The 25,453-nt window shown below is 41.6% G+C and overlaps 1 protein-coding gene across 1 annotated transcript in view; it reads right to left on the bottom strand.

Moving 5' to 3' along the window:
• Positions 1–25,453, bottom strand: part of ARHGEF10 (Rho guanine nucleotide exchange factor 10) — a 212,574-nt gene that overhangs the window by 91,714 nt on the left and 95,407 nt on the right. Inside the window, exons 13-18 of the mRNA XM_040349804.1 lie at positions 25,169–25,348; positions 21,382–21,498; positions 16,291–16,380; positions 14,434–14,604; positions 10,091–10,236; positions 5,118–5,290 (exon numbers count right to left, since the gene is read on the bottom strand). Of these exons, the coding sequence (XP_040205738.1) occupies positions 5,118–5,290; positions 10,091–10,236; positions 14,434–14,604; positions 16,291–16,380; positions 21,382–21,498; positions 25,169–25,348 (877 nt within the window). The remainder of the gene's footprint in view (positions 1–5,117; positions 5,291–10,090; positions 10,237–14,433; positions 14,605–16,290; positions 16,381–21,381; positions 21,499–25,168; positions 25,349–25,453) is intronic.

Here is a 25,453-nt window from a genome sequence, read left to right as displayed (position 1 = left end):
TTTTAAAAAAGCCCCCACCCCCCGGCGGGTTTCCTCCGGCGTCTCCGGCGGGGGGGCTTCTTCTTCCGCTATCCCGACGGGTCTTCTCCGCTATCCGGGGGGTCTTCTCAACTCTCCGGGGGTCTCCTATGTTCGCCGCTCTCCGCTGTTGACTCGGCGCACCCCGGTTCTTCCTCTCGCTGTCCGGTGCCTTCTTCTTCCGTGCTGTACGTCTTCTTCTCCTTCCGTGCTGTGAGTTCTTCTTCCGTGCTGTGACGTCATGTTCTTCACTTCTCTTCTTCTCCCGATGTTGACACGTCGCCTTTCCTCGCTGCAATGACGGGTGCGCGGCTTGCATCGGATTTATATAGACCTCACAATCCCATCATGCTCTGGTACCTACCCATGTGATACCTACCCACGTGGGTAGGTATCACATGGGTAGGTACAGAGCATGATGGTACTGTGAGGCCTATATAGGTCCGATGCAAGCTGCGCATCCGTCATTTCACCGAGAAGAGCCGGCGTGTCAACATCTGGAGAAGAGAAGAAGATGACGTCACAGCCCGGAAGAAGAAGAATATGTCACAGCACGGAAGAAGAAGATAGACGTTCAGCGCTGAAGGAGAAGGCACCGGACAGCTGGAGGAAGAACCGGGGTGCGCCGAGTCAACAGCGGAGAGCGGCGAACATAGCAGAAGACCCCCGGAAAGTGAAGAAGACCCCCCGGATAGCCGAAGAAGACCCCCCGGATAGCGGAAGAAGAAGCACACCACCCCCCGCCGAAGACGTCGGAGGAAACCCGCCGAGGAGTGGGCGCTTTTATAAAAGCGACCCCCCCCGGCGGTGGAAGAGAACCGGACGGCGGCGAAGAGCGGCCCCCACCCGAAGACGTCAAAGAAGAAGCCCCCCCTGGTAAACAGAGCTAAAGAAGACAGGGGGCGGCCTCCGGAGCAGACTAATAAATTATTTTAAAAACTCTTGTGTTGTGTTTATTGACTTTAACATTTTTCCTCCAGGTGAATGGGTAGGGGTACGATGTACCCCATATCCATTCACTTAGGGTGGGGGCGGGTATCTGGGGGCCCCCTTATTAAAGGGGGCTCCCAGATTCCGATAAGCCTCCCGCCCGCATACCCCGACAACCAACGGCCAGGGTTGTCGGGAAGGGGCCCTGTCCTCATCAACATGGGGACAGGGTGCTCTGGGGTGGGGGGGCCCCGCAGTGCGCCCCCCTGCCCCAGAGCACCCAACCCCCCCATGTTGAGGGCATGCAGCCTGGTACGGCTCAGGAGGGGGGGGCGCTCGCTCGTCCCCACTCCTTTCCTGGCCGGCCGGGTAAAGTGCTTTGGATACGGGTCTGGTATGGATTGTAGGGGGACCCCCTATGCCGTTTTTTTGGCGTAGGGGGGGCTCTCCTTACAACCCATAACAGACCTAAGGGCCCGGTATGCTCCTGAGGGGGGAACCCATGCCGGATTTTTATTTAAAATCCGGCGGGGACTTCCCCCTCAGGATTCATAACAAACGTCGCACACGTGTAGAATTGGCGGGAATCCAAGTCGGATCTCCCGTCGCTTCTATGGCGGCTTTGTCTCTATCGCGGCAAGCCAGCTCGGCGCTGGCTCCCGCGATGGGGCTCGTAGGTGCTCAATCTCGCCGAGAAAGGGAGCGAGATTGACACAATATCGCGTGCACCTACTGTAGTCATGTCTGTGAAGGTCAGTGTGGTGCAATGCCTCATGGGATGTGTAGTTCTACAAAAGCTGGAGGGCCGTAGTTTGAGGATCCCTGGTCTAGGCTATAAGAAGATTGCCAAGACCCTGAAACTGAGCTACAGCACGGTGGACAAGACCATACATCGGTTTAACAGGACAGGTTTCACTCAGAACAGGCCTTGCCATGGTCGACCAAAGAAGTTGAGTGCACATGCTCAGCATCATATCCAGAGGTTGTCTTTGGGAAATAGACATATGAGTGCTGCAGAGTTTGAAGGGGTGGGGGGTCAGCCTGTCAGTGCTCAGACCATACACCGTACACTGCATCAAATTGATCAGCATGGCTGTCATCCCAGATGGAAGCCTCTTCTAAAGATGATGCACAAGAAAGTCTGCCAAAGAGTTTGCTGAAGACAAGCAGACTAAGGACATGGATTACTGGAACCATGTCCTGTGGTCTGATGAGACCAAGATAAACGTATTTGGTTCAGATGGTGTCAAGCTTGTGTGGCAGGAACCAGGTGAAGAGTACAAAGACAAGTGTGTCCTACCTACAGTCAAGCATGGTGGTGGGAGTGTCATGGTCTGGGGCTGCATGAGTGCTGCCGGCACTGGGGAGCTACAGTTCATGGAGGGAACCATTAATGGTAACATGTACTGTGACATACTGAAGCAGAGCATGATCCCCTCCCTTCAGAGACTGGGCCGCAGGACAGTATTCCAACATGATAACAACCCCAAACACACCTCCAAGATGACCACTGCCTTGCTAAAGAAGCAGAGGGTTAAGGTGATGGACTGGCCAAGTATGTCTCCAAACCTAAAACCTATTGAGCCTCTGTGGGGCATCCTCAAATGGAAGGTGGAGGAGCGCAAGGTCTCTAACATCCACCAGCTCAGTTATGTTGTCATGGAGGAGTGGAAGAGGACTCCAGTGGCAACCTGTGAAGCTCTGGTGAACTCTATGCCCAAGTGGGTGAAGGCAGTGCTTGCTAAAGAAGTTGTCCACTGCCTTGCTAATGAAGTTAAGAGCAAAGGTGATGAACTGGCCAGGCATGTCTCTAGACCTAAACCTCATTGAGCATCTGTGGGGCATTCACAAATGGAAGGTGGAAGAGCGCAAGATCTCTAACATCCACCAGCTCTGTTATGTCATCATGGAGGAGTGGAAGAGGACTCCAGTGGCAACCTGTGAATCTCTGGTAAACTCCATGCCCAAGTGGGTTAAGGTAGTGCTGGAAAATAATGGTAGCCACACAACACATTGACACTTTGGGCCCAATTTGGACATTTTCGCTTAGGGGTGTACTTTTGTTGCCAGCGGTTTTTGACATTAATGGCTGTGTGTTGAGTTATTTTGAGGGGACAGCAAATTTACACTGTTATACAAGCTGTACACTCACTACTTTACTTTGTAGCAAAGTGTCATTTGGTCACAAGAAAAAATATAATAAAAAATATTTACAAAAATGTGAGGTGTGTACTCACTTTTGTGAGATACTTTATGCCCCTGGTTCAGAGTTTTGCATTTTGTGAAAATTAAAGAAACAGATAAATTCACCATTGTTATAAAACTAAAAGTTACTGCAATGTCAATGTAAATCATCTCAACAGACAGCATAATATTTCCCTCTTTATCGGGACACAGTAATCTCTGCTCTGAAAATTCTAATTAAATAAGGACACAAACTCATCAAACTGAAAGCTGAACTGTAATCAAAAATGAATTCGGACATTTGCACTCTAAAAAATAAATTGCCACTAATGAAGTGAGTGACACACGTGGCTGTTGCTGCCCACACAGTACAGTAAGTGCCCAACTTGGAGGACATTCTGAATGGAGGTGGTGCAGATGAATGTCACAATTCCCCCTTAGCCAATCACAAAATGCTTGTATTCTGTGAAAAGAATGCAAAGTGTTTTCTGAATGGAAGAAGTGCTGAATGAGTGACTTGCTGTGATCAGTGTATTACAGCCAGATCTGTAGTTTCAGCTCCAGAAGTTCAGGGCTTATTGTATTGTACCAGCCGAATGAAAGTAAAAGTTCCCTAATGCTGCAGCCACCACACGTCACACACTTCATTAGTGGCAATTTGTTTTTAGGCCCTTGCACACTGAGCCATTCAGCTGCAATGCCTCCCTCCAGGCGCTTTATTGCACCCAGGATTGGCAGGTGCAACATCCAACACCACTGCAGGCAACCTGTCAAAATATTTGGCAGGCTGGGGCTGAACAAGGCTGAAAGCTGTACAAATAATACTGTAATGCCCTGTACACACGATCGGTTCGTCTGATGAAAACGGACCGATGGACCATTTTCATCAGACGAACCGATTGTGTCTGGGCCCCATCAGTTTTTTTCCCCCATCGGTGAAAAAAAATAGAACCGGTTTTAAATTTTTCATATGGTTAAAAAACCGATAGAAAAAAACGATCATTTGTGGGGAAATCCATCGGCCAAAAATCCACACATGCTCAGAATCAAGTCCACGCATGCTCGGAAGCAGTGAACTTAATTTTTATCTGCACGTTGTTGTGTTTGGACACGATCCGATTTTTAACCGATGGTGTGTAGGCAAGACTGATGAAAGTCAGCTTCATCGGATATCTGATGAAAAAATCCATCGCTTCGTTTTCATCAGACGAACCGATCGTGTGTACAGGGCATAAGGCCCCTTTCACACAGGCGGATACAATTCAGATTTTAGCGTATCATAGATGAAGTTATCTCCCGCACCTAAACTCACACAATGATTTTCTATGGCCCCATTCACACACTGCGTTTGGCAATGGTTTCGTTACATGGATTTTGTGAGGTTAGAAAAAATATATTTGACTGCGTCCAGGACTAATTTAGCACAGCTATCTGCACATAACCACAGGTAAATCGCAGTGTACTATTTCAACTGCGGATAGCAGTGACAATGAGGAAAGAAAAACAGGAAGCACATCATACATGGCAAGAACTCATGTAAGCACACGTAAACGCTGCTAATCGCAAAGTACAACTGCAAGTGATCGTGCCTGGAGTCTTGGAATTTCAAATAACAAAACATGCTTTTAACAGCAGCAGAACAGCCGCCTGTGTGAAAGAGGCTTAAGGCCCTACAAAGGTCTAGAGCACAGATCTTCTGAGCACACGAGGCCCTAAACATGGGTACCACACGAAAAAGCTAAACACAGGAGTGCCAGTGTGAATTAGGCCTATCCTGAAAGAAGTGAACATTACACCCACACAGGGTTAAAAAAACAGACATAACTAAGGGCATACATTTACTATTAATAACAAATAAAAACACACACAATTTAGGAATTTAAAAGTGAATAACCAACTATACCATATCTGAAGAATCATGCTTGCAGTGACATTCCAGAGCATGCCCTTTGTTCACTAAATGTATTACCGGTATGTACACTTACTTGGATTGGGACAAATGACCTTTTCAGATGCATGTACGGAGGAAAATCGAGACGGATTTCCTTGCTCCTCACTTTCCCCATATTCAATAACCTCTACGTGATCAAGAGGCACACTCCATTTTAGTAAGTATTTCTGGCCTTCTGTTACCATGTTATTGCCTTCATTGGAAGATCTAAAAAGAAAAGCATATGGATTTAATAAATTGTCACAGTGTATTGGAATTCTGTGTGTTCAGATTCAGAATTCATTAAAGACAGCCAGCATTTAGGGATACTTTAAAAGGTCTTAAACACAATTTAAGCTGATTGAGGCTGAAAGTGGTTTAGTAACATCAAAGTATAATTATGGAAAATGTCAGAAAATGTACAAAATAGTAGGATATTGAAAATAATGATGTAAATGTGAAGAGAAATACACATAATTGGTTATAGCTAGAGTTTGCCAATCAGAAGGGAGCATGAGCTGTTGCAAAGTTATAGGTCTTACTCAGCAGGGGGCTTTGGACCTTCAGACCTTCAGAGAGACATACCCCCTTCTGAGACAGATCTACCCGGTATATCTCATATAACCCTATACATAACCACTTGATTGCCAGCCTGTAGAACTCCATCATTGGAAGGACATTTTTCAGTCGTTAGTGCTGTGATACTTTATGACAATTACTCCATCATGCAACACTGCATTCAAAAAAAAATTATATAATTTTTTTTTTTACTATATAAAAGGAAAAAAGGACCAAACTTTAACAAAAGGAAAAACAGTTCTCTTTCTGATTGTTAAAATGAAACACCCCTAAAATGTTTCTTTGGAAAGTAGACACACCAAGGTGATCACATTTTTTTTGCCACAAATCTATGAAAATAAAGAAACGTGTTGGTATTGAGGTGGTAATAGATATAGTGCATACAGGTCATACACAGAGGAAAGAGGTGGGAAAAGGGGTTTAATATACAGGTCACATACAGTGGGAGGGTGGAGGCAAAATTTAGTTAAGATGTACAGGTAGAGATTGGAGGGGTGAAAGTGTTAAAAACTACTTGCAGCTACACAGATATTAAAGCGGTGTTTCACCCTGCAGAACAACTTTTTAGCATAAAATTCGGCATAGTAGCGCGAGCTACAGTATGCCTGTCTTAATTTTTTTATCCCCGTACTCACTGTGTAATCGTACATAGAAGATTCCGACTGCCCGCGGGGAATGGGCGTTCCTTTCAAGAGGGAGGGTGATTGACGGCCGGCTCTGGCACGTCACGCTCCCCGAAGACAGCCGGAGTAGGTCTCGGCTCTTCACGGCGCCTGCGCACAGACTATGCGCAGGCGCCGTGAAGAGCCAAGCCTGTTTCGGCTATTTCCGGAGAAGCGTGACGCGCCAGAGCCGGCCGTCAATCACCTTCCGTCTGGATTGGAACGCCCATTCCCCGTGGGCAGTCGGAATCTTCTATGTACGATTACACTGTGAGTACGGGGATAAAAAAATTAAGACAGGCTAGCGCTACTATGCCGAATTTGATGCTAGAAGAAACATTTTTTTTTTTTTTTTTTTATAGGGTGAACCCCCGCTTTAATTCATTAGTTCCTCTCTTCATAGTAAAAGGGATAGATTACAGATATGAGAACTACACTGTTAACATCTGTGATTTGCCTATCTATCTTTCACCAATCACAGAGATCACAAGGTTCAGAGCCACTTGGATTGGCTTTGTGTCTGTGAATGCTGTGTACAGAGCTGATGTTCACTGGCATTGAATGCCACCACTTCAAAGTTTAAAGATGTATGGCGGTAGTGAAAAGTTGAAAGTGTATGTATAGTCAAACCTTTTTGTTTGTTTGTTTCATGGGCATGTTAATACTGTAAAACTTGTGTGGGCTACTGCCTGTTGGGCAGGGACAGAGAAAGTTGTTACAATGCAAGGTATTGTTTAGGCTTTTTTTTTTATTATTGAAGTATCACAAAATGGCACTGTGTTGCAGTGCCTTGCTCTGTGTAAAGATACAAACGGGCTAGATTCACGTAGCCCGGCGTAAATTTGTGCGGGCGTAGCGTATGTTATTTACACTACGCCGCCGCAACTTACACGGGAAAGTGCAGTATTCACAAAGCACTTGCTCCGTAAGTTGCGGCGTAAATGGGGCCGGCGTAAGCGAGCCTAATTCAAATGAGTATGAGGGGGGCGTGTTTTATGTAAATGGGTGGTGACCCGACATGATTGACGTTTTTCCCGAAGGGCGCATGTGCCGTCCGTGGAATTTCCCAGTGTGCATTGCTCCAAAGTACGCCGCAAGGACGTCATTGGTTTCGCCATGAACGTAAATTACGTCCAGCCCTATTCGCAAACGACGTAAAAATTACAAAATTTGACGCGGGAACGACATCCATACTTAACATTGCGTACGCCTCATAATAGCAGGAGCAACCTTATGCCGAAAAAGCCTAACGTAAACGACGTAAAAAAATAGCGCCGGGCGTACGTAAATTTGTGAATCGGCGTATCTAGGTCATTTGCATATTCTACGCCGAAAACGACGGAAGCGCCACCTAGCGGCCAGCGTAAATATGCACCCTAAGATACGACGGTGTAAGAGACTTACGCCAGTCGGATCTTAGGCTAATGTCGGCGTATCTTGCTTTCTGAATACAGAAAGAAGATACGCCGGCGCAGCTTTGAATTTACGCGGCGTATCTATAGATACGCCGGCGTAATTCAATGCTGAATCTAGCCCAACGTCTGCATTTTTATGCAGTACACAACTAACCCACTTCAAAGCAGTGTTGTGGTGTAAATAGGGTACAAAAAAATATAGATTAACACAGAACAATGGAGATAATGTAACTGAACCCTTAGATCAGGGGTAGGCAACCTCAGCACTCCAGCTGTGGTGAAACTACAAATCCCATCATGCCTCTGCTTCTAGGAGTCATGCCTGCGATTGTCAGAGTCTTGCAATATCTCATAGGACTTGTAGTTTCAAAACAAGCCGGAGGGCCGAGGTTGCCTACCCCTGCCTTAGATAGAGAAGGGAAGGTTAAAATCATTATTAGGTTGTTGTTTTTTGCTGTCTGTGTCAGACTAGGGAGATTTCCCTTCAGTTTCTGTCTTGGAGGTACAACAGGAAGGGAGGGGAATTACCAACCGTGGTAACTGGAATATTTGTCTCAGTTGGATGATTTACCCTTACTTCTTGCTCTTATGACCAATGTTAGGTTTTCCTCTTTGTTTCTGTCTCGGTGTCAGTAATAACCAAGCTAATTATACAAGAAAACCTCCACTATGGGCGAGCTAACAGCAATAAAAACTGTGTTTAGGGGTGGAATTAGGGATGGGGCGTGGCAGGGTAGGGGTTGGGTGGTTCAACTGGTGGCGAGTAACTCTTAAGACCTGGCTGGTGGCTCAGAACTTGAAATTTTGAGCCCTACTTTACATAGTTTGTTTGGGCCAGCTTGGCCCAAATTAACTATGTTCCTTACCAACATGTGAGGCCATTGTCCAGTATAAACGGTATGGGGTTGATTTACTAAAAGGCAAATCCACTTTCCACTACAAGTGCACTTGGAAGTGCAGTCACTTTATATCTGAAGGGAAGATCTAAATTGAGGGAAAGCTCTGCTGATTTTATCATCCAATCATGTACAAGCTAAAATGCTGTTTTTTATTTTCCTTGCATGTCCCCCTCAGATCTACAGCAATTGCACTTTGCACTTGTAGTGCAAAGTGGATTTGACTTTAGTAAATAAACCCCTATATGTCTCAGGCCCCGTACACACGACCGAGTTTCTCGGCAGAATTCAGCCAGAAACTCGATCGGAGCTGGATTCTGCCGAGAAACTCGGTCGTGTGTACACTTTTCACCGAGGAAGCCGACGAGGAACTCGTCGGGCCAAATAGAGAACATGTTCTCTATTTCCTCGTTGTTCAATGAGGAAAGTTGGCCCGCCGAGATCCTCGGCGGCTTCAACACAGAACTCGACGGGGAACTCGATGTGTTTGGCACGTCGAGTTCCTCGGACGTGTGTACAGGGCCTCAGGCTACATACAGCATACTGCACTGTGTTCTGGGTTCGAGTTGAGACTTCCTGTCTCATACCTGGGAGACAGTAGACTATCACAGTGGCACTCAGTCATTCAGAGAAAGCAATGTATTCTATCAATAAATACAAAGCTTCATTTTAATAGCCAAGTCTGAGGTTGTGACATTATTAATCCCCCTCTCTGACTGCTGTGGTAGACTCTAGTGTGTTCTGGGCTCACCCGAAACAAAGCATGGTATGCTGTATGTAGCCTCAGCTGAAAGGAAAATATGGCAACAGGAATTCATAGGGCTTTGAATCGCACAGTGCTGAAACAATAGGTGGAGTGTTTTTTTAATTCTCAAGCAAATACAGTCAAATTTATTTTTATCCAGCATAAAATTAGCTATATTATGTGTGTGTTATGGAAAAAGGAAAAACTCTTATCCCGATGATCTCATTACCAGCTGTTATTTATTCTCTTTTTAGCACCACTTACTTTGAATTTTCATAACCATATAAGTTCAAGAACGGAAAGGCTCATTGTTTGGTTTCTGATGTGTACACAAAAGAGAAAATGTAAAGCAGATATTTTTTACTTCGGATTGTTTCATTACGGTACTTCATGACAAAGGAAGGTATCCTTTATTTAGGCAACATTTATCTGTCAGCAGATCACTGATCAGGCAGATGCTTCACTTATGCCATCTGCTGGCCACTTATATTTCTACTCTCAGTTTATTCTTACAGCTAACAGTGCTTAGGGAGGAACAGTACAATGACTTTTCTTAAGTGCTATATAGGTATAAAGTACAAGAGTACTACTATTTATGAATATTTCAAAACATGTAAACATGAAGTTAATGAAGCCGTGAGACACTATGGTTATGAAATGGTACACATATCAAATCATGACGGTAAGGGTTCCTGTTTTTTACAGTCCTCTACTTTTGAGTAGAAACCTACCTGTTACTAGCAGTGGCACACATCAGCACATCATTGAGCATGAAGAGACGCCTCTGCTTGGTTTTCAGGATTTCACCCCTCTCGTTGTACACGGTTTCTACCATATCATCTGATCGAACAAGATATCGATTTCCATTGCTAAGGAGCTAAAAATTTAGGGAGAAAAGAAAATCCAATTTTTAAAGATTTTTTTTTTTTTTTTTGGACAGAACCTCTATAAAGCAAATAGATAATGTGAAGGTAAAATGAATACCTGAAACTAAAAGCAATAAAATATTTCCCCATTCCACTGCTTGACCAGTTTCCCATCCATCTACACAGTATGTACTTTATTATACGCTAAACTGCACATAGATGTATCATGTGTTCACTTGCTTTCCCCTATCTCCAATGTAATTTGTAAATGCATTAGCCATTTTCAAAGACCTGCCAATTACTGATTAGAGAATGAGGAACAGTTAATAGCCCATGATCACTGTAAAAGGGCAGTGCTTACAACACATGGAAATACAGAATTATATGTACAGAATACCAACAGTAACGCATGGCTTCTCCATTTGCAAGAAAAAAAATTATATATTATTTTACAATCTTGGGTAAAGAAAATAAGGCATAACTAATGCCGAAAGCTTCAGTTCCTAAAGAAACCAATTAAAATGCAATTCACAGTAAAATACATTTCTTACCCATGTGTGTAATATGCTGAAATAGTAACCACCTTCTATAGCCCCTAGACCCAGTGGTGTATTTAGGTTTTGTGCTGCCCTAGGCCTGACTAAACTTGTGCACCCCCGAATTTAAATATGACCCACCTCTTCCTGTCAAGGCCACACCCCTTTCTGTTTAAGATCCGCCCTGAAATTTTTGAGTGGGGACACTAGTTCTGAGGGTCTGGGGGGGGGATGGATTCCCTTAATTTGCATAGATTTCCTCTCACTTCCTGTTTGGCTATGGGGCAGGAAGTGAAGGGAAATCTCTGCAATAGGACAGGGATGGTAAAAAAATAAACTGACAAGGGCTATAGCCTTCTCTTACTTATCCAAAATGAAAAAAAAAAAAAAAGTGTTGCCTATAGTTCTACTTTAAGCACAGATTTCTGATAATTTTATGGAGAGGACTAAGAAGATATAACCATACCAATGGTGCAGCACAAGACATATAGCACAGTGAGGAAGGTTTGTGGTCCAGAATGATTGGGCAGTCAAAATTAGAAGCAGCCCCCCCCCCCCCACACACACAGTTGCGGAATGCCGGCCACATACTGGAAGCAGTGTGGCCGCTTTATGGGGGCGCTAGACTAATTTGCCTCTCAGCCCAGTCCGCCCCATAAGACTGGCGCTACACTAACAGTGTAGCGCAAGCCGGCGGGGACTCTTTCCGTGCTGCCCCCCTGTGAAGTGCTGCCCTAGGCCTGGGCCTAGTTGGCCTAGGCCAGGATACAGCGTTGCCTAGACCAGTATCTGACTCTTTACATATTCTGTTTAATAACCTGATCAAATATAAAAATGGAAGGCGGTAAACAAGCTACCTAATTTTCAGTGTTTTTTTTTTTTTTCGGCGTACTGTGTGTAGCACACTAAACAGCCAAAGTTTGTGTACACCTAACAATCACACCCCTATGAGTTTGTTGGACATCCCACTTTAAAACCATGTGCATTAAAGACCTTTACCATACTGTCGTTACAATGTTTAAAGGCAAAATTGTTAAATAATTTGGTAAGGTTTGGTCACTTGGGTAGGTGTGGTAGTCAGGTCTCCATATATATTTTGCCATATAGTATATATTACATTTTTATTTTTTACATGATTTTACATTTATTTTTTTACATGATCCAAAAAAGAAAAACCTGATCAGATTAGGATCAAATTAAATACTTCAACGTTTTTCTCTGTAATTTACATCTAATTCCATGTTTACTGGAATAAAGAAATACCAGGCGTTACCTTTTTCCTTGCCATACAGAACACAGCCTAATTTTTATTTCTACATGTGAAGCACCTCACTTCTCTTCACTTTATTCCTGAGCACTTAAAGGCTAGTTGAGTCAGGCATTCTGGATATTGTCTAGTAGGGATGGGCGAACGGGTCGGCCTGAGCATAAGTTCGGGCCGAACTTTTGCTGTTCGGTAGTTCGGCAAACAGCCGAACTTCCGGGACGTTCGAATGTTTTTTCGCTTCCCCTGAACCGACCACAATGCATTGCGGGGCTGAACAGTGCATTGCAAGCCCTGATTGGCTGAAGCAGTGAAAGCTTCAGCCAATCAGGGCACAGAGAACTGTGAGAGTCATGATTGGACAATGTCATCATGACTTTATCCAATCATGGCTCATTCACGCCCCACAGTATAAAAGTAGTCTTGCAATTGCAGCCATTATCAGTGTGATTTTGGTGTGGAGAGAGATAGAACATGGCTCTGTTCAGTGCCATTAGTTAGTGTACTATACTGTGCTATTTTGCTTCAATTGTCAGTGTAGAATATTAGTTTAGTGTCAGTCTGGGGATAGTGTGAGTGTAGTGAGGAGGACCATCATTCAGCTTTGCATAGTGTGCAGCTAGAGTAGGGACAATTCAGATAGTTCCACTGTAGTGTAGTGAGACCGTGTCATTTATACATACATTAGTGTAGAGTAGGGACAGCTCAGATGTAGTGTAGTGTAGTGAGACTGTGTCAGTAATCTTGACATTAGTGTAAAGCTAGAGTAGGGACAGTTCAGATAGCGTCAGTGTAGTGACAGTTGAACACCGCCTATTTGACTGTGTTACTGCCAGTTTAACGCCATTTACTTCTGTGTGCGTTACTGACAGTTTAACGCCATATCTTTTTACACGCATTATTGCCAGTTTAACGCCATATAGTTCTTAGTGCGTTACTGCCAGTTTAACACCATATAGTTATGTGCGTCACTGTACGTTTGGCACATTATATTGCAGTATATTATATTGTATCTGTGGAGTGTGTCTGTGTAGTGTGAGTACTCAAAGTAATGGGCACCAAACACCTCTTTACATTGATTAAAGAGCATCTACGTACAGATTTAAACTTCTCCTTTACATTTGTTTTCTAAGCCCCACCCCCTCATTCCCAATAATGTCTGGGAGGACAAGGAGAGGCAGACATTCCCTTGGCACTGTAAGGGGGCCAGCTATAAAGGTGTCCACAGGCAAAGGTGGACGTGGTGGTGGTCAGTCCTCAGGCAGGGCATAATTTTCTCTGTTTAGTGAGTTTGCTCATGCTATCCAGCCACAGCATGCAGAGGAGGTGGCGGACTGGCTTACTAAACCTTCCTCATCCTCTGTCACACAAGCAGAGACCAGTTTTTGACAGCAAGGCAAATTCTTGCTTACGTCAAGAGTACCTCTATAGGGATACGGTGGGAAGGCGCCATGACACCCAAAGACCAATTTTTAGCACCTGTTTGACAGGTGCATATCATTGCAATTTCTTACAGCAAGCCAAATCCTTGCTTTCATCAAGATTATCTCTATAGGGTTACGGTGGGAAGGCGCCACGACACCCCAAGACCAATTTTAAACGGGCCCTTTACTCCTATCCAAAGTCAAAGTGACACAAGAATGTATCCAAAAAATCTTTAATTTTGTTCCCAGTGCACTACATTGTGGCCTCATCATACACACTGGCTCCCCAATTGTTGCTGAGCAAAATAAAGGCAGCTTGCAGGAAAAACTTTTTTTTTGGCTTTATAAATTCAATTATTGCTGCAGCAGCTTCTAGACTTGGTACAGATCTGCCACAGTTAAACTAAGGGGACCTCCCAGGCACTATATTGGAAGGAATTTTTCATTTTTAGGCTTTCACTTTAAAAATCCAAAAATCACTGCTCATTGAAAAATTTTATTTTTCACAAACATTTTTTAATTTATACATGTCCCCCAGGGCAGGTCCCGGACCCCTATAACCATTGTATGCCCAATTACTTGCATTTAAGCCTTCAAAATGGGCACTTTTGATATTTGACGTTCGGGTCCCATTGACTTTAATGGAGTTTGTTATTCTGGTCCGAACTTTTGCGGTGTTCGAAAGTTTGTGTGTGAACCGAACAGGGGTCCGTTCGGCCCATCCCTATTGTCTAGAGATGCTTACAATCTGTCACTCAGAAGCACAGATACATGGTATACTGTTCTATCTTCTATCTTTACTGCTTATGATGCTATGTGTATGACTGTAACGTGAGGACTGTATATTATGCATTTATTTGTGCCTTGCCCAAAATAAACAATTACAAAAATACTGCAAGTACAAAATTACTACTGAGTTAAATATAAATGTGGTGTAAGGCTGACCAGCATCTGGCCAGTTATTTAACTAAAAAGCATACCAACCTTATTCAGATACCTTTCATTTATTGCTTTGGCAATCTGTTTGATTTCACAGCGTTGATCTGCATCCCGCTTCTTCTCGTTGAGTTTGTCTGCTAGTGTTTCTAGCTCTGTAAGAGCCATCTGTAGAGGAAGCCGGTCAGGGTGACCCTTTATCGTATGTTTCAACATATCCTGCAGAATAGAAGCCAAGACCACAGGAAAGTAATATATATCATAAATAGCACAAATTAAAACAATATTTGCACACAGTGGGGGAACTGTATTCATAATTACACTTTAAATGTTATGCAAGAATAATTTTGGAACATCTAGTAACTTGTTAACATACCAACTTCAATATGTTTCCTATTTTGTAAATGTTACATTTTATAATTTTTCTTTTTGAATAATAGTTTCTCTTCACTTACACTATAAAATCCCTTTACACTTGTTAAATGCAAGTGAAACTATGCATATTGTAAATGCGTAGTCAATGTCACTAGATCCTAATAAAAAATTGATAGATTTTACAAAACCCATAGACACCCATGGAACCAACTTATTAAGGAGCAATGAAAGCCTTCATATATATTTTAGTTGAAGTGTTACTAAACCCAGTAATATCAAAATAGTTTACCCCCCACAGTGCCCACAGCTTATACATTTTATTTTAACATTAAAATACTGCCACTATATACCTTTTTGGATGATCTGTATACCATGGTTACATGATAAACCGCACAGTTTCTCCAGTGCCAAGAGTTCTGGTGGGAGGAGATTTCCACTACAGCCTGTATACACGCCCACAAGTAAATGTTCTCTTCAGCATAAAAGACACAACTGAGCATGTGTACATAGGCTACCCTGCCTGTATTGGCTGGCCTTCTCCAGATAGACAGTGCAGGAGGGGAGGACCTGTGCATACAGGATAAAACTGCCTTTTTACACAATGCAGAGAATTAACCCCTTAAGTTCCATAGTGAGTATAACAAGCATGCTATATGCTGCATATACAGACCAATTTTACTGTTGTGGGTTTAGTAACACTTTAAGGTTTGCTTTAAATATGCCCACTGTCATCCTTCATATAAAGTTACATACAGTACAGAGCAGCAACACAGATGTACTGCTATCATAAAACAAGGAAACATTATGATTCACTTACACCATAAAAAGCTGTATCCTGCTAGACACAGTATTTTCATACATATTTATTGAGGATTGGAAACATCTTTAGGAAAATAAAACAATGCTGTGAATCCATATTTAACATACTGTGTTTCCCCGAAAATAAGACCTACCCTGAATATAAGACCTAGTGTTATTTTCCAGGAGGGCTGCAATATAAGCCCTACCCCAAATATAAGCCCTAGTTTAAAAAGCTTGTAAAATCCTATAATGTACTCTATTACAGTAGTATATAATGTACAATGTGTGCGTTTCTGTAATATAAATGCAGATAAGAGCTCCGGTGTGTCACAGAAGCACAGAGCGGTGCTATAACGAAGGTATTTGGCTCAATTTTATTACAGAAACACACACATTTTACAAGCATTTTAACTCAGTTCACACTGAGGATTCCTGACAGGCAGGGGGAGAGAGGGGGAGAGATGACATCATATTACATGGTAAGACCTATCTTGAAAATAAGCCCTACTGTGTATTTTGTTGCCAAAACTAATATAAAGACCCAGGTTTTATTTGGGGGAAACACGGTACATTCCTTTGGTCATATAAATTAAAACAATGCAGAAAATCCATACTTTAATATACTGCATATTCCCTTTTGGTCATGTAAATTAAATTACTTCTCATAGTTTTATTGACACATATGTGAATGTATGTAGTGTAACATGTTTAAAAGAACAGGATATTCACCTGTAGCAAGAGGATGAACTGAGGAAAGCGCTGGATTGGCTTCATCATTAAACCGTAGAGTGTAATGCGGTCAGGGCTGGAATCCTGGTTCTGTGATAACAACACAAAGTCACAAGCTGATCAGTAAGGGTAAAAGAATAAATGAGACTTAAATGGAAACTGGACTAGTAAATACACAGTCAAGTAGCATGCATGGTCTCCCACAGACAGACCCAAGCTAGGCACTTGACACAATGCTATTTGGAAGATTTTTGTGTTTGAAAGTGCAAAACTTTTTGGCCATAAGGATGACAGGACTGCAGTTCGTTTTGCACTCCTGTGACCCATTTCTAAGCTAACAGCGGGCTCCAGCCTACTCCTGGCTGATGTCACAGCCGCTCCAGGCTGGGGAAAGATCCTGACTTTACAGTCTGGATCCACCCACATGGCTGGATCGGTTGGGATACTGAGCCATCCCCTCCCTCCCTTCCTAAGCCCAGAACTCAAATGGCTGAGAACAAAAGCAGTTTCTTTATTTAAAATCCATAAAAAGATGAAACATAACACACATACGGTCCAAAGGTGCTCAGTAGACGTGTTTCACACTCTTGTGCTTACTCATTACTAGTAATGAGTAAGCACGAGAGTGTGAAACGCGTCTACTGAGCACCTTTGGACAGTATGTGTCATGTTTCATCCTTTTATGGATTTCTAATACAAAAGCTGATTTTACTTCCAGGATGTGCCGCCACTTTTTTTTTTTTTAGGGATTGTTTTGGCTGGGGACCAGGCAAGCACCTGGGTCCTTAGAGCAGTGCATGAGATATTGCAGGCTGCTTGGAACGGTGTGAACCCAGCTCTCTCTGGCAGAGCAGAGAGCCAATGAATGACAGTCACAGCTCTCTGCTCAGAGCAGAGGGAAGAACTGAGTGATCAGCAATGTTTGATAAATCCATTCTAAATGCAGAGGTAGCAGGGACAGATGCAGCATCGGATCGATGCTGCATCCACCTAGGTGAGTATAAGGTTTGTTTTAAAAAAAATATAAAAACATACTTCTCTTTTAATGAGAATTCAACGTCGTTTTAATCAAGCATGATTTATCCACACAGTTCCATCCACCAATACTACAAAACACTGTACTAACTACTAATTGTATTTACCCTGAACATACAATAAAAACAGTTTTCTATAAAATGTTGAATGAATTCCTATTAAAAAGACAGAAAGCAATTCTTAATCGTTAACATAAAGTTCCGAAAAGAACAGATGTAATCTCGCTGTAAAGGCAAATTTGAAGATGTACATTTTGTCATGAGAATTTAGAAGCCAGAGAACTGTTCTAATTTAAGATCGTGTTTAATGTGCAGGCATGAAAATCACAATCTGTTCAAATGTACAATTATACCATTTGTATGGTATGAAATCTGTGGAGCCCAATTTCTTGTTGAAATACAGCTTCATTCTCCCATGTAAGCCTGCCAAAAGCTTGAAGTCCTTAAGTTACCTGTAGGCACTAACAAGCAAGGCAGCTGTAAGGGAAGATTAGAAAATCATAACTTTATTTTTCAATTACTGGGTAATTATTAAACATGTGCAACAATGACCATTAATATCACTGAATATTAGCTGAAAATTAATTTGGTAATATAATGGCCACAATCTGAATGTCTGGGCAGCAGTAGTTTTAAATAACATACACATGGATTTCAAGAAGTAGGTTTGATAATTTTTTGGAAGGTACTTACAAACACCAGAATCTGACCCAGAATACACCTGCCGCTATACAATGCTGGGAGGTTAGTGTGTACTGGATTTAATATTATATGTTTAATGTTCATAAATTATACTTACATTACCTAAATTATTATAACGATGGAAGGTAGAAGATTGCAAACATTTCATGCATACTACATCTCTAAAAATGCACACTACAATTCAACACAACATCAAACTTTAAACCATGCATTTTAAACTCCATAAACAGACTGTACATCACCTGACTTGCCTACAAGAGACAAAACACAGTGACAATTTATCTCCATGATATGCTGCAACAGTGAAGAAAAAGGCAAATGAGACAATAAAATATATATGTATAAGTCATGGTGCTCAAGAGTTTTTTCTTACTTCTGCATTCTACTACTGTAGCCTGTACAGTCATGCAAAAAAGGGGATGGTCACTGCTATGTTCTGAATTGATTTTTATGTTTTGAATAGTGGAAAAAAAACTAAGCTTATATTTTGTAAATTGGAAATATTGATGATATAAAATACTGGCATGTGATTAGAGTTTTGAAAGTAGATCTAATAAACAGAGCTTGATAAAATCCAGTCCAAGAACTCAGAGATCGATTTGTTCATAGTTGTACAAGAACCTGGCAGTTCAATGAACTAAAATAACTTCATTAATATGAAACAGAACCAATAAACAAACTAATCTTACACATAACTATTATAAGAACCATTCATTGGATGTAGATGCGGCTATAGAAAAGAAGAGGGTAGTAAGATTTTTTGTACTTAAAATAAAATATTTTTCTTGGAATCCATTTGATGGACACAACATTTTTAGAAATTCTTTAACAGTCAGGGGGCCAGATTCTCATACATTAACGTTGCTCCTGGGCAGCGTAATGTATGTGCTGTACGCTACACCGCCGCAGGTTTACAGGTTTACATCCTGATTCTCAGAACACTTACCTGTAAACTTGCGGCGGTGTATCGTTAATTCGCTCGGCGCAAGCCCGCCCAATTCAAATGGGGCGGGCACCATTTAAATTAGGTGCGCTCCCGCGCCGAGAGTACTGCGCATGCTCCGTCGGGTAAATTACCCGACGTGCATTGCGCTAAATGACGTCGCCCCGACGTCATTTGCTTAGACGTTTACGTAAATGGCGTCCAGCGCCATTCACGGACGTCTTACGCAAACGACGTATTTTTTTTAAACTTCGACGCGGGAACGACGGCCATAGTTAACATTGGTTGCCCCTGCTAATAGCAGGGGCAACCTTACGCGTCGCGTACGCTACGGAAACAACGTAAATTCTCAGCGTCGGACGCGCGTAGGTTCGGGAATCTCGCGTACTTACCTCATTTGCATAGACGACAGGGAAAACGACGATGCGACACCTAGCGGCGGGAAAAAAATTACTTTTAAGATCTGACAGCGTAACAGCCTTACGCATGTCAGATCTAATGGGTATCTATGCGCAACTGATTCTAAGAATCAGTCGCATAGATACCCGGGGCCAGATGAGGAGTTACGACGGCGCTAATGGTGTTGCGCCGTCGTAACGCCTTTCAGAATCTGGCCCAGGATGTCCAAAAGCAGTCCAACTGAGGGGTGCGCAATAGCCACCAAGACATTCAACAGATGTGAAGATCATACTACAAGAAAATCTGAAGGTATCAATGCCTAAATGAAGACTAGATGAAGAAGGGCCAACCTATATGAAAATTGTCCTGACCAATGGCAGTGCACCGAGGATCCACCTGGTGCTCTAGACCAGGACAGGTACAGTAACCACTAAGGGTAATAATTGCTACCTCAGAGTACCGATACCACTTTAAGACTAAATACAAGTACCGATGCTTTTTTTCAAGAACTTGCTTCTTTTTTTTTTACGTCACGTGACAGTGGCACTAATATGCAGCACTGATAGGTGGCACTGATGAGGTGTGGACTGTGTCAGTAGCTGAAGATGAATGGACAAGAGACAGAGGCTCCTGTTCAGTCATAAACTGAAGCATCATAAACACAGTTCACCGTGTTTGCTGATCACTGACTCTATGCATTCAGAAAAGAAAGGAGCCCGTAACTGCCCCCACTGCTGCACCAATCATCTGTGAGGTTGCCCAGCTGAGGATCCAGGACCTGGTACAACAGGTACCTGATAAAGCCCAAGTACTCAAGCAAATGCTCAGTATCGGCACCAATACTAGTATCGGTGCAACCCTATGTAAAATGGCACCCATTGGAACTGTGCCAATTGTTATGTAGCTTCTAGTGCTCCAGCTTGAGTTTTACTAACTATGCAAGTCTTTAGAAACGTGGTCACACCAGAAGCTGTGTTACAGTTCTGGGTCTGGGGAGCCCCTTGCAGCTAATATACTACACCAAGGTCTGGAAGGCAGTACACTGCAGGAACCAGTGCCCGAAGGTCAAACTTCAGATTAGCTCTACAATCTACAGTTCAAATGAGTACCCTTATCTAGATGGCTGCTGTGTGGGGACTAGCTTAAGTAGAATTTTTGAAGTCTTGACTGAAGTCACAGAAGAAAAAAAAATATCTATTATGTATGGCAAAAACTGAAGCATGACAGTTGAAGGAGGGGTATATGGGGGTCGGTAAAATAATTTTTGTTTGCTTCAATGTCCTGTTGGCATCACTATAGCTTGACTAATAATTTCTCTAATTGCTGTGCCTCTCAATGGATGATAAATAAATAGTATATATTTTAGGAATCCTATAAATTAATGACCACATTCCAATTGAAACCGTTCTGCAACTAGGGACCTAGAATTTTTATAAATAAGTACGTTATATTTTTTGTCCATTTACACCTTAAGGGCTCCAGTGGGAGAGGGGGACAACAACATTTTCCTGGCTCTTTCAAAATGCTATTTCATTTACACTAGAGTGGTATGTTATAGTGCATTTAATGTACACACTAATATTAATATGCATTAGGTCAGGTGTGTTGTATTAACACACAAGGTACCAAACATTGTTTCTGCAGCTTTCTTGCTAGCACAGTGCGACACAAGATGTGTTATCGCATTGGTGTGGTCCACTGCAACGCAAGTTCACTGGGATGACATGTGCAATAAATAGCAGAGCAGTGCACCAATGCAAAGTGATGCGTTATTGAGCACTGCCATATACCCACAACACAGTGGTGGGAATAAGCCAATAGTAAATGGCATCATGTGATTCGGGTTATTTTAAGACCAATGGGTTTTGCATTTTCTTTCATCCTCCAATGCAATTAATGACTGATTGTTTGATAACTATATAACAATTAATAATAGGAGTGCAATTTGTTCTCATACTCCAAACGTGTTTTAATGATGTGCCATATGTTGTATCATTTATTATAAAACAGTACCTTTAAAAATTCCAGAAAGGTCGGTTTAGTAGCACAAGATTTCCTGAGAACTCCAACAGCTGTGCTAAAATTATTCACATATTCACTATATGCATCAAGTACCATGGATTTTGAAAACTAGAAAGCAAAGACAAAACAAACTGTGATGTTTATCTTGAAGATAGTGTGAAACTAGACAGCATTTGGAATGAGGACAGTTCTATATTTCATAGTAGTAGAATGATTAATAGTATACACATTCAAATTATTAGTCAATGCATTTTGTGAGAAAAGGATGCTTTCAGTGAATACCGCCAAGGATCAATATAAATTGGTAAGATTGGCAACATATACTTACAGATTAATAAATGATCAGGTACACTACGGCACAAAATATTGAATAACAGAATGTTCATGCACTGTATGGGACAGAAACGTCCCTTTTGGTCTTTGCCAGAATAGCCTGGTGTATGCAGAATGCTGACAACCTAGAACCACATACTGGTAAATTTACTTTTCATCCAGAGCTTTCCTAATTAAGTGTTCTCTATGTGCAATATGCTCTACATCATTAAATGCAATAAGGCCGATTTACTAGAGGTAAATAGGATGTTCATTTTACAAATGAATTTGCACTTTGCAAGGGAATGTGGTGAGATTCATAATGCAAGGAACACCCAGTCATGTGCAAGGAAAATTAAAAAATAAATACTGTATTTATTGGCGTATAACACTCACTTTTTTACCCTGAAAATGGAGGGTAAACTGTGCCTGTGTGTTTTACGCAGGGGGCTGTGTAAAGTTTTTTTACTGAAACGTTCCTCTTAAAGTTAGGGTGCGTGTTATACGCCTGAGCGTATACGCCGATAAATACAGTAAGTATTTTTACTTACAGCAGAGCTTCACCTCATTCACTAAGATAAGGGTAAATTCCCTTGCAAAGTGCAAATTCCCTTAGAAAATGAACAGCCTAGTTTGCTTTTAATCAACTCCTCTATATCTAAAAAAACAATCAATCAATCAGTTTTTATCCATTACATATAACTGATGCAAATAATTAACAGGTATTTATAAATCAATTGTCAACAGAATGTTTTTTCTTTACTTATTATGTAGGTTCGTTCATGTGTGGCTCTGAACATGTTGCTGAATTACAAGTCGAAGGATCAACTACCATTATGGCATTTGCATCTGTTCCAATACAGTACACACTCGGGGACAGTAAAAGAGTAAATGCTCATTTAAAATGTTGGAGATCGCAACTGCACATTTCTAATTTAATGGTTAGCAGTTGCGATTTGGAACCTTTGTACTTGTTCACAGTGTTAAATAATGTATTTACTCCTGATGAAATTGGCAAGAATTTAAACCAGAGAATTTTGGAGCTATTCGTTGCTCACAAAAATACAACTGGCAATATGGTATTAAATGAGGTAGCTATTTAGCAGCATGCAACATTTTTGATTTCAACAGCTAAACTGCCCAACCTAAATAATTAATTAAATTTATACCCAATTAAACAAACCCTGGTACTACTGGTTTGTTGATAAATGGAAAGGAGTATGATCACATTGCAAGGAGTTTGCCCAGCTTTAGTCCAATATAACTGAAGCTTACATCACCAGAGTCTGTTTTTGTTGGTGAGAAAAAAAATTTAGTTTCCCAAGGCCTAGAGTCAGATCAATCTGCAAGCACTTACTTCCTATATTGTTGTAGCGGATATCTGTATGCCATCCAAAACATACAGTGGCAGAGAACAGCACAGAAAAAAGAATCAAATAACGGAGACAGATTTACAAAAAAATCAACATTTGGCAAGCATATTTAAAATGGCATCAGATATGGTTGTTAATTCTTTATGTACACCAGATAGGGCAAAATAGAACATTGGATATATGTCTGGCTAATATTCAAAACATACACATGCTTTAAGATAGTTGCATAGGTAGGTGTTCTTTGAAGGATGGAATTGAAATCTATTTGCCTGCTCCAGAACGTACCATAAACGTCTTAACTGAAGAGGTCAAGGAAGGCATTTGACTTCATGCTGGTGTTTACAAAACCATTTCTGAATTTATTTACCAGTGGGAGCATTTAATTCAATTAATAAATACTGGAATACTGTAAGAGAACAATGTACTGTATGGCATATCAACTGCTACCTTAATGAATCACCCACAACGTGTAAGGGCTAGCAACAGGTGTTGGGGATTGAAGACATCTTTTGCCTTTTTTCAAACAGAAACCTATCTGAATGTATTAAATAGGGTAAACAATGACAATGATCAGACCATATTCATTTTTCAATTGCTAAGGAATGTTTTGCATTCTTACACCAGGTTGTGTGTGTTGTGTGGTTTCCAAATGGAAGCCCCAGCAAAAAAATTTTTTTTGTGAAATCTTAATGGTAGTGGAATTCATCAACTACCTTGCCAGCCTGTCCTTTCCTATCTGTGAGCTTTGACTGGCTCCCACCATTTTGCCAAAGCATTATTTTTTCTACATTATCACTGGTTTTCAGACTGTTCCCATGCTAGTTTTTGATTTTGACTAATGTTATGTGTTTGAAAAGGGCCACATGGTGCCTCTTTGGAGCTCTGAGTTCCTCTTTTTGCTATAGTTTATATGTAAGGCTATCTGGCAACAGTAAAGTAATATAACTTACCTTGCAGTTTTGTCAGTAATTGTGAGATCGGTATCTCAAACATAAACTCAGCATTCATGTATGTTTAAGGGTGTTTCTGTTAATGTCACTGCATGTGTATTTGTAGTGCTATACTAAGACCTATAACTAGTTCTCATGCAGAAAATACATACATACTATAGGACCGAAAGTTTGTCGACATCAGACTATCACACCAATATGAACTTGCTGTATAACCCTTGCATGGGCATTACTCTGGGGCTTGCCTTTCTATGTAATATAACAGCTTCCACTCTTCAAAGATGGCATTTTACAGGATTTTGGAGCCAATTCTACTAAAGGAGCATTCAAGTACTGACATAGGCCATAAAGACTTGACTCACAAGCAGCATTCCCATTCACCCCAAAGTCATTCAGTAGAGTGGAGGTCAGTGCTATGCAGGTCATCAAACCTCCACACAAAACTTGTCAAACCATGTCCTTCTGGACCTGGCTTTATGCACAGGGGCACAGTCATACTGGACCAGAATAAGTGCACAATTGTCTAGAATGTCTTTATATATTGGGCAACACAGTGGTGTAGTGAGGAGCATTCTCGCCTAGCAGTAAAAAAGGTTCGCTGGTTCGAATCCCAACCACGACACTACCTGCCTGGAGTTTACATGTTCTCCCTGTGCCTGCTTGGGTTTCCTCCGGGTACTCCAGTTTCCTCCCACACTCCAAAGACGTGCTGATAGGTTAATTGGCTTCCGTCTAAAAAAATTGGCCCTAGTATATGAATGTGAGTTAGGGACCTTAGATTGTAGGCTCCTTGAGGGTAGGGACCGATGTGAATGTACAATGTATATGTAAAGCACGGCATAAATTGACGGCACTATACAAGTACCTAAATAATAATAATATTGTAGCATTGACAGTACCCTTCACTGGAAACAATTGAACTTAATAATTTGCAGGGTTATCCACATACTTTTGGCCACATAGACAGATGTGATAGTTAGGTGTCCACAAATGTTTGGACATATAGTATAAAACACACATACATATACAATATACATCACCAACAAACAGAGGGTTATTTATGTATTATTATAGTGTTAATGTCTTTATGCATCAAAAAACACTGAAAGAAAAAAATTATACTGATTTTGCAATTTGTCTTACTGATGCTACAAAGACATCTCCAATCATTTCTGTTGAATCCCACTCAGACACCCGGCTAGAAAGAGCAATCTGGAAAAGCGAGTGGCACTGTAGAATTTCCTTTATTCGGTAAAATACTATTTTCAGCTTTCTCTCACTTAATAGCTTTGGCTCCATGTCACAGAGTGGCTTCTCATATTGCTGCAACAGGAGGAAAGAGTTCAGATGTGCATTTGTGTTATTCCAAACACTGTAAGAATGTGAAAGTTTGATGCTACAATTATATTCCTGCTACACTATATGAAA

Source organism: Rana temporaria, chromosome 4 (assembly GCF_905171775.1).
Source record: "Rana temporaria chromosome 4, aRanTem1.1, whole genome shotgun sequence".
NCBI classification, from domain to species: domain Eukaryota; kingdom Metazoa; phylum Chordata; class Amphibia; order Anura; family Ranidae; genus Rana; species Rana temporaria.
The sequence above is the reverse complement of the archived record's forward strand: the minus strand, read 5'-3'. Positions and strand labels throughout refer to the sequence as shown.